This window comes from Panthera tigris, chromosome A2 (genome assembly GCF_018350195.1).
Source record: "Panthera tigris isolate Pti1 chromosome A2, P.tigris_Pti1_mat1.1, whole genome shotgun sequence".
NCBI lineage: Eukaryota > Metazoa > Chordata > Mammalia > Carnivora > Felidae > Panthera > Panthera tigris.
Window position 1 is genome coordinate 12,180,408 of NC_056661.1, and position 9,773 is coordinate 12,190,180.

The 9,773-nt window shown below is 59.4% G+C and overlaps 1 protein-coding gene across 1 annotated transcript; it reads left to right on the forward strand.

The window, feature by feature from the left end:
• Window positions 1–5,202: 5,202 nt before the first annotated feature.
• KLF2 (Kruppel like factor 2) lies at window positions 5,203–7,827 on the forward strand. Its single transcript, XM_042978476.1, has 3 exons — window positions 5,203–5,383; window positions 5,626–6,463; window positions 7,068–7,827. Exons 1-3 carry the CDS (start codon window positions 5,309–5,311, stop codon window positions 7,241–7,243), a joined length of 1,089 nt encoding a protein of 362 aa, XP_042834410.1. The 5' UTR covers window positions 5,203–5,308; the 3' UTR covers window positions 7,244–7,827.
• The last annotated feature ends 1,946 nt before the right edge of the window (window positions 7,828–9,773 follow it).

The window sequence follows — 9,773 nt, forward strand, 5'->3', positions numbered from 1 at the left end:
CTGGATAGCAGGGCGATGGGACCGCAGCACGAGGGACGCCGTGCTCTGAGCCCCCCACTGCCGGTCCTCTCCCTCCGCCTGGGATCCCCGACCCGGCTCATCCACTCAGACAGCAGACACACTTGGGTGTCTACACACACCATCTCCCATGGCACAACGCAACCGAGGCCCAGAGAGGTTACACGACACGCCCAAGGTCACACAGGTAGAGTGGCAACCAAAGGCCACATTCTCTCCATTCACCGCAGGCTCTGAGGGTGGGTTCTGTTCACCAGGTGCTCTGCTGAAGTGTCTCACGCTGCCCTGGGAGGTCCTCCGTGGGTGGCCGGCATCCTCACATCAGGTTTCAACACCAGGCCCACAGCTGGGCCTGGGAGATGAATCAAGGGAGGCCCCTGCCTTTGGGGGGGCTCCCTGTCTGGAGAGGAAGCCAGGAAGGAGAACAGCTGCTTACATGGTGTCTGAGCTTCCTGGGGCTGCCGCAAAAAAAAAAAAAAGAAAAAAAAGAAACGAAAAGACACACACTGGGTGGCTTAATACAACAGAAATGCATTCTCTTACTGTTCGGGGGGCCAGAGGTCTGAAATTAAGGTGTTGACAGGGTGGGCTCCTTTCAATGATGTTCAGAGGCAGAATCTGTCCCAGGTTTCCAGGGGCTCCCAGCAGCCTTGGCTGGTAGCTGCATCGCTCGGATTTCTTCCCCCCCCTGCCTTCACGTGGCCATCTTCTCTGTGCCGGTGTCTCTGTGTCCTTTCTCGCACGAGGACGCTTATCCTTGGATTCAGGGCCCATCCTAACCCACGATGATCTCACCTCAAGACCCTTAATTACATCGGCGAAGACCCTCTTTCCGAACAGGGCCGCGTTCGCAGGGACCGGGGGTTAGGACTTGGACGTATTTTTAGGGCCACATTCAAGCCACTCGCTATGGTGACAAGGAAGGTCCCAGGGGAAGGGCTGAGGAGGAGAAAGTGTGGACGGTCCCGCAGGAGCAGAGAGCCACCCACAGAAGCTCCCGTGGGGAGCCGCAGGAGATACCTCCAGTCGCTTGCTTGCTCCAGTCCGCCCGTTGAATGTTTATTGAGTGCCTACTGTGTGCTGGGCTGGGCTGGGCCGGGCCTAGAGAACACAATGGATCCGGTGTAGACCTGCTCCCTCCCCTTCCGTGCAGCTCACGCACTACTTGTGGGAGTGACAGAAAAGAAAGCAAACAGTCGGATAAAAATGAGCAACAGTAAAAACTGTTATAAAACAAACCAAGGAGGCAGAGAAAGGAACTACACAGCATGGGCGGGGTCAGCGGAGCCTGAAAAGCCCACACTCACACTGAAATGTACACATGATGAACTCAGACACCCTTTTCTTTTCTTTTTTAAAATTTTTTTAATATTTATTTTTGAGAGACAGAGCATGAGCGGAGGAAGGGCAGAGAGAGAGGGAGACACAGAATCGGAAGCAGGCTCCAGGCTCTGAGCTGTCAGCACAGAGCCCGACGGGGGGCTCGAACCCACGAGCCACAAGATCATGACCTGAGCTGAAGTCGGATGCTTAACCGACCGAGCCACCCAGGCGCCCCTTGGACATCCTTTTCCAGGACCAAATGGTCCTGGAACCACTGGGTATTCACATGCCAAAAAAAAAAAAAAATTTTTTTTTAATTCAAGACAGGTCATTCCCTTATGGGTAAAATGCAAAACTATAAACCTTCTAGATGATAACATAGGGGAAAATCAGGATGCCCTTGGGTTTGGCAATTTTTTAGATTTAAGACCCAAAGTACAATCCTGAAAGGAAACTATGATATGCTGGCCTTCCTTAAAACGAAAATTTTCTGCTCTGCAGAAGGCAGAGATTCTCTGCTAGAGATTCAAAAGACAAGCCACAGATTAGGAGAAAAACTTTGCAAAACACCTGTCGGGTAAAGGACTGGTGCCCAAAGTATACAAACAACTCTTAAAACTCTGTAAGAAAACAAATAGCCCGGTCAAAACCCGAGCCAAAGAGCTGAGCAGACCCCTCACCGACGAAGATACGCAGATGGGAGAGAAGCAAATGACAAGTTGCTCCACATCAGATGGCATTGAGATACCGCGAATTAGAAACATCCATGAGATACCACCACAAACCTACTAGAAGGGCTGAAACACAGAAAACCGACAGCACCAAATGCTGGCAAGGATGCGGAGCAGCGGCAACTCTCATTCATTCGCTGCTGGCGGGAATACAACTGGTGCTACCACGTTAGAAGACTGGGGGTCTTCTACAAAGCGAAACATAGTCCTAGCCTATGATCCATCAATCGTGTCCCTAAGAGTTTACCCAACTAACTTGAAAACGTGCCCGTGCGCAAAGTTGCACATGAATGTTTACAGTAGCCGTATTCAACATAGATTTGATCGAGCACCTACATCGCCAAAAACTGGAAGCAATCCAGACGTCCCTCAATGGGTAAATGGATACACTGTGGTCCCTCTGTCCATATCACCGAGTATGATTCAGCAACGACAACAAAAAGAAACGAGTTCTCAAACCACAAAAAGACGAGGAGGAATCTTAGACGCGCACTGCAGAGTGAAAAGAAGCCAGGCTGAAAAAACTACCTACTGTATGAGCTACAAGTATAGGGATTCTGGAAAAGCCAAACTATGGGACCTAACCAGGGATTCGGGAGGAGGGAGACAGGGAGAGGTGGATGGAGCCCAGGGGACTTTTAAGGCAGCAAAACCATTCTGTATGATGGCGTAAGTGTGGACACACGACGTGCATTTGCCAAAACCCAGAAAATGGAAAACAGCCAGAGTTTACCCCCGACTGTCAACTGTGGACTTCAGTTAACAACGATGCATCCATACTGGCGCATCAACGGTAACAAATGTATCACGGGAGGGCAGGTGTAAGGGACAGGAGAAACGGTTAACGGGGAGGGGGCGTATATGGGAACGCTGTATACTTACTGTCCATGTTTTCTGTAAACCTAACAGCACCCTACAGAAGTCAAGCTCACCAGTTAAGGAGGTGGGAAGGGAAGATGAGCCTGAGCCAAGCAAGTGGAAAGCGAGGGGAAGAAACGCTTGGTAGAGGTCACAGCAAGTACAAAGCCCTGGAGGGGGGCATGTGCTTGTGTGTTCCAGGACCCGCAAGGAATCCGAGAAGGAAGGGAGAAGGACGAGCTGGAGGGGGCCGGAGGGGCTGCCAGAGGCTGAGGCGGAGGGCCAGAGAATCATACTCCTTGGGGACCAAATTTGATTCCCTCAATCTTTCCCTCATTATCGTATGGGGAAACTGAGGCCCAGATAAAGGCAATGAGAAAAACATACAGTTGGCTCATCTAGCCAGAACCTGCGGAGAGCTCACGGGACATCAATTCCACACGTCCACACCAAGAGAAGCGTGACTCTTACAATACCGCTGTGCGGTAAGGTACCATTACGATCCGCTTCACAGACAAGGAAGCAAGCCCAGAGAGGCAAGGCCACTTGCCCAAGGTCACACAGCCAGTGGTCAGTGGCTGAGGCTGACGCTGAAGCATCACAGTGGCCGCTGCAAGAAGCATGTGCGAGGTCAACTTGGAGTCTCCAGAAGCCCAGGGAAGCCGCACTGGGGATCCCTGCCCCCTCCAGCAACGGTGCCTGGCACTGAAACACCTCTGGATCCCCATCGCCTGGCAAATAGGGCTTATGTTTGCTGAATCTACAGGCGGGTGAATCACAGTGAGGTGACGCACTTCTGAGGTTCCTTCCCGCTGGGGAGGGTCCGGGATTGTGGACCCCGTGCCCGTGTGTGTGGTGCCAAGGCCACTCACAGGCAGTGCCGCTGAGCTGTGGTGGTCCAGCTGCTGTCAGTGACCAAGCCGTCCTGGCCCCAGAGTTTTCCAGGTCCAGAGCTGCCTGTATCCCTCGCCACCTGGCCATGAGACTGGGGCTGGCCATGAACGCCTCCCGGTCTGGAACAAAGGTTCTGGAGTCAGGAGACCAGGGCTGGCTGTCTCCCGACTGGAGACACCATCCTCTCTCTCCCCCTCACACTCACTCACTTCCTATCCCCCCTCCCTGCTGTATTCCATCCCCTGCGATATGTTTCCAAAAGGCTCATATTCCCAACATGCTTGTTCATTTTATAGCCCCCAGTGGAAGCCCCCCGAGGGCAGGGGGGTTTGCCTGCCTGTTGGCTGCTGTGCTCCCAGTGCTCACTCAGTGCCAGCAACAACGGAGCCAGTCCCTTGCAGCCAGGGCTGTGGCATGGGGGACCCAGCTGGTATATTCGAGATGCCCACCCGACAGTCCTGTTCTCTGTCCTGTGCCACCACCGCTCACTCCCGCCCAGGGCTGGGGCTGTGTTGGGGGAAGAGACTGTCGTCCCCAGCCTCTTCACTTATACAAGTCAGTAAAGGCACTAGGCCTCCCAGCCTCTGGAGAACCGCCATCCTCTCCCCGAGCCCCCCAAGCCTCAGTTTCCCTGGAGGGCTTCCTTGAGGGAGGGCGTCTCAAAGACTTAACATTTGTTGATGTCATCGTGCAAGGTTTTTTGCAGAGTGATGGGCATAACAGTGGGTCGGGCTTAGTGGGTCCCCAGGAAATGAGAGGCTGAGCGTCCCCACCCATCGTGAATCCTGGGGACCCCAATCCCCCATCCATGAGGGTTCCCAGGAACCTCACGCCAAGGCCCTGGGACACAGTCTCCCCATCCATCTAGGATTCTGGGGACCCCTCAGAAGCTGTGGGCCAATCTCTCCAGCGATCAGGGGTTCTGGGAACCCCTCCGAGGCGTTGGGGACCATTCTCCCCATCCATTGAGGGAACCCGGGAGGCCCCGGGGACCCACTGTTCGACTCAGAGCGCCGGGTCCCGGATGCCGCCTCCGCTCCAGGTCTTGCCAGTCCCCGAGCAGGCGGGAGCCCACGGGGCACCCCGGGGATCCCTGGGCGTCACGCTGCTGTTGTGGAGCGCGTGTTGACGCGTCGCCGGGGAGACGGGCGGGGGCGGGCCCGGGAGGGGGGCGCGGCCTGGCGGTGCGCAAGGGGCCGGCCCGGCTGCGCAGAGCCCTGGCGGCCGCAGTGGCCACGGCCGCCGCCGCCCGCCGGCTTATATACCGCGGCTAAATTTAGGCTGCGCCCGGAGCTCGTCCCCATCCGGGACGCGTTTCCGCCGCCGCCGCCTTGGCCCGGCCCCCGTGAGCGCCGCGCCTATAAGGCTTGGGCGGGCCCGGCCGCGGGCCGCAGAGCGTCCCCGCCCGCCCGCGCCCCGACCAGCCCGGCTCCGGGCAGCCAGTCACCGGTGTCCCAAACCCGCGTCGGCCCCGGGTCCCAGCCATGGCGCTGAGCGAGCCCATCCTGCCGTCCTTCTCCACTTTCGCCAGTCCGTGCCGCGAGCGTGGCCTGCAGGAGGTGAGGGCGGCAGGGACATCGGGGGCGGCCGGGACCGCGGGGCGGCGGGGGCGGCTGGCTCAGGGGAGTGAAACGCGGGCTGCGGGGTAGTAGAACGCAGGCGGCGGGGACCGCGGGCTCCGTGTTGTAACACGCAGGCGGCGGGACCGCGGGCTCAGGGCCGTAGAACGCAGGCGGCGGGCGGAGATCCCCGGGCCCCGTCGCGCGCTCACGCCCGCGCCCTGTCTCCCCGTCACCCGCAGCGCTGGCCGCGCGCAGAGCCCGAGGCGGGCGGCACCGACGACGACCTCAACAGCGTGCTGGACTTCATCCTGTCCATGGGGCTGGACGGCCTTGGCGCCGAGGCGGCCCCCGAGCCGCCGCCGCCGCCGCCGCCGCCCCCGCCGCCTGCGTTCTACTACCCGGAGCCCAGCGCGCCGCCGCCCTACAGCGCCCCTGCGGGCGGCCTGGTGTCCGAGCTGCTGCGGCCCGAGCTGGACGTGCCGCCGGGGCCCGCGCTGCACGGCCGCTTCCTGCTGGCGCCACCCGGCCGCCTAGTGAAGGCCGAGCCCCCCGAGGCGGACGGCGGCGGCGGCTACGGCTGCGCGCCCGGCCTGACCCGCGGGCCGCGGGGCCTCAAGCGCGAGGGCGCCCCGGGCCCGGCGGCTGCGTGCATGAGAGGCCCAGGGGGCCGCCCCCCGCCGCCGCCCGACACGCCGCCGCTCAGCCCCGACGGCCCCGCGCGCCTGCCCGCGCCCGGTCCGCGCGCCCCCTTCCCGCCGCCCTTCGGCGGCCCCGGCTTCGGAGCGCCCGGGCCCGGCCTGCATTACGCGCCGCCCGCGCCCGCCGCCTTCGGTCTCTTCGACGACGCGGCCGCCGCCGCCGCCGCCGCCGCCGCCGCTCTGGGCTTGGCGCCGCCCGCCGCCCGAGGTCTCCTCACGCCTCCCGCGTCCCCGCTGGAGCTGCTGGAAGCCAAGCCCAAGCGCGGCCGCCGCTCCTGGCCGCGCAAGCGCACCGCCACGCACACCTGCAGCTACGCGGGCTGCGGCAAGACCTACACCAAGAGCTCGCACCTCAAGGCGCACTTGCGCACGCACACAGGTGGGCGACGCGCGCGGGCCGGGGTTGGTGGCCGGGGGCTCTGCGCTAGTGGCGCGCGCTGAGGAACACCCCCCTCCCCCCACGCCCCGAGAGGGCGTGGCCCAGGAGATTGGGAAGGGGGTCGCAAGTTTAGGACTCCCTGGAGGCGTGGCTCAAGAGGTTGGGGAGCGGGTGCGCGCTTAGGAACCTTCGGGGGACTCTGAGAATGTTGCGGGAGGGACGCACGCTTAGGACCCTCCTGGGAGCGTGGCTCGGGGCTTTGGGAAGAGGGTGCACGCGCTTAGGAATCCTAGGGGGACGATGGGTCTCAGAACGTTGGGGAAGAGGATGCCAGCCTAGGACCCCTCTGGGGGCGCGGACTGTGCGCACTTTGGGCTCCCCGGGGGCGAGAATCAGGAGGCCCGAGAGCCAGGGGTGAGCGCCCAGGATCCCTGGAGGTCCAAAACGTAGGTTCCCCGGCGGCTTCAGGGGGCTGGTTACAGGGGTAGGTTGCGCGCGCCCGAGTGGCCACTGTCGCGGGGAGGGTGTGCGTAGCGGGGCCGCAGGCGGGGCGGAGCAGTCCCTGGGAAGCAAACTGAGGCCCGCTCTCGCCCCCTCTCTGCAGGCGAGAAGCCCTATCACTGCAACTGGGACGGCTGCGGCTGGAAGTTCGCGCGCTCAGATGAACTCACGCGCCACTACCGCAAGCACACGGGCCACCGTCCCTTCCAGTGCCACCTGTGCGACCGTGCCTTCTCGCGCTCCGACCACCTGGCGCTGCACATGAAGCGGCACATGTAGCCTGGACGCCCCTCCGCCTCCCCCCGCCCCCCACCGCGCGCGGCCGTGGCGGGTCCCACGCGCCGGGTGCGGCCCCCTCCCAAACTGTGACTGGTATTTATTGGGCCCAGAGGACCGGGCTGGGCACAGCGTGGCCATCGAGGGGGCTCTCCCCCCCCCCCCATGACGACGATGACGCCCCGGCCCCCATCAGAGACTGAAGGCCCGGTGGGAGAAGACCACGATCCTTCTTGACGAGTTTTGTTTTCAAAATGGTGCAATAATTAAGTGTCGTCTTCCCCGCCACCGGGTCTACACTAGAGGATCGAGGCTTGATGCCTTGTGAGAAATGCCGCCTTAATTTGTACTGTCTTCGACATTTTTTTTTATAATATTGTACATAGTGACTGTGACAGATATTGTATTACTGTAAATAGGGAGACAGGTGGGCATTTTGGCTCCCTGGTTCATTTTTATAAGACTTTTGTTGTTGTTGTTTTTTAATTAAAAAAAAAAAAAGTTTTGCATCTTTGGAAAAAAAATCACAGCTCTGGTCTGGCTGCTTGGAAGCTGGGGTGTAGGGTGGGACTCGGGGGAACCCACAGCTTTGATGGAAGGCGGGCTGGCATAGGTGTGGGGTGGGGGGAGAGTGCCTCCCACCCCAGCCAGCACCCTGGGTTGTCAGCTGCAGCACCCAGCTGCCAGGAACCGTGGGGTTTTCTATAAATTTAAACACTACATTTTAAGGCTGAGGGAGAGTTATTTTAAGGTTGTTCCCTGAGCCATAAATTGCCTCCTTTTCCCCAGAGCTGGGGAAAGTGCTGGTCTCACTGACGTGGCCTCCTCTGGGCTGAAAAAAGACTTACCTCTTTCTGGAAGCTTCTGAGGTTTTAGCCAAACTTCTGGAGTGTGCAAGCTAACCCATCCCCTGCCCCCCCCCCACCTTCCTCCACCCAACACACACACACCTCTTTTTTTTTTTTTTAAAGGGAAAAAGTGCTGAATTTCTGACCCGCTTTGCCTTTTACTACTCTCGCCTTTCAGCAGGATGTTTTAAAGGGTGAGTCCCCCATCCTGTTAGAAAAAAGGAAATCCACGTTTGAGGGCTCTGTATGGTGGGCACTCTTTTCCAGAGGAGGAAACTGAGGCCCAGAGAGGTAGCTAGGGAGTGGTGGCATTAGGGTGCCTAACCTGGTCTGTCTGCCTCCTGAGGGTCCCCGAACTCCTCTGGAAGGGGCGAGGGGCTTTCTGCAGCAACCCATCTGGTGCTTGCGCCGGTGGGTTATGAGACCCTCCCCGGCAGGTGCCCTGGTGTGAAGGAATCGCATCAGAGCCCCTGCTTTGGTGACTGAAGGTGGCCACTGCAGAGACCCTCCTCCTAAACCCCAAACGTCTCTGTCCGGGCGAGGAGGTGCCTGTCTCCGGCAGGCGGGCTCTCCCTCACCTTCCCCCTTCTCGGGGGCCCCCGGGTGGGTCACCATGGCTACCAACCATTGCACAAGTTGTTTCCAGAAAGTGAAAATAGCTTGTAAGCAGCACCTATTTTAAAACACTCTCGCCCCATTGCGACAGAGGCTGGGATTTCCTCCCTCCCTCCCTCCATCCCCCCTCCCCAAGGCAGTCCTGGAAACAGCTGAGAGCGTTTGGTAATCCACAAAAAGCAGAAATGGGAGATGGCAATCTGATTCATCTTTCTCGAGTAAATAGCCGGGGCCCAGTTCCGCCGGCGATGAAGCGCGTGTGAGTGTGTGAGCCTCCTGTACCCTCTCTCTGCGGCTTTTGCAGAAACTGTTCCAGAGCGGAGCAGTGGCCCCCTCGACCTGTGGAACCGATCTGCTTTGCTCACCGCTGGTTCCGGAGGCACTGGGTGGGGGGAAGGCACAGAACAAAGACTCACAAGAAATTTAAAATAGCTCTTTGTAGGGTCTGCAGACTTTCCTGTTGAGTTGAAGCTAGCAGGTAAAGCCATTTTTCTTGCTCAAAAACACCTCCCAGGTTTCCCCCGGAGGCCTCTGAGTCCAAAGAGACGCCAGTTGTAACGGGACTGAAGCTGTTCAGTGTCTGTTTCCTGAGCACCTCCCACAGATAGAGCAGAGCGTTCCGCTCGGATAGGGCTGTGTGTTTCAGCCTGCGCTGATTAATACAGAAATATCCCTCATCGTTTTTTTCCGGCCCTTTCTGGAAACCCGAATGTCACCTTCTATCTTCTGGAGGCGTGGTTCTCTCCCAGGGGTGACCTGGTCTAGAGATATTTTTGGTTGCCACAACCGGGGCCGGGGTGGTGGCGGGGTGCTCCTGGCATGGGCGGAGACCCGTGGTGCTGTTACCTTTTTTTTTTAAGTAGGCTTCATGCCCAGCGTGGGTCCCAATGCAGGGCTTGAACTCACAACCCTGAGATCAAGAGCCGAGCTGAGATCAAGAGTCGGAGGCTTGGGCCGCCTGGGTGGCTCAGTCGGTTGAGCGTCCGACTTCGGCTCAGGTCATGATCTCGTGGTTCCTGAGTTCGAGCCCTGTGTCCGGCTCTGTGCTGACCACCTGGAGCCTGCTTCGG

What these genes read in the sequence shown, in the direction of transcription:
- KLF2 (XM_042978476.1), top strand. Translation starts at nt 5,309, where the DNA reads ATGGCGCTGAGCGAGCCCATCCTGCCGTCCTTCTCCACTTTCGCCAGT. An exon ending in GCGAGCGTGGCCTGCAGGAG is followed by an intron (nt 5,384 to 5,625) that starts GTGAGGGCGGCA and finishes CGTCACCCGCAG; the next exon opens with CGCTGGCCGCGCGCAGAGCC. An exon ending in GCACTTGCGCACGCACACAG is followed by an intron (nt 6,464 to 7,067) that starts GTGGGCGACGCG and finishes CCCTCTCTGCAG; the next exon opens with GCGAGAAGCCCTATCACTGC.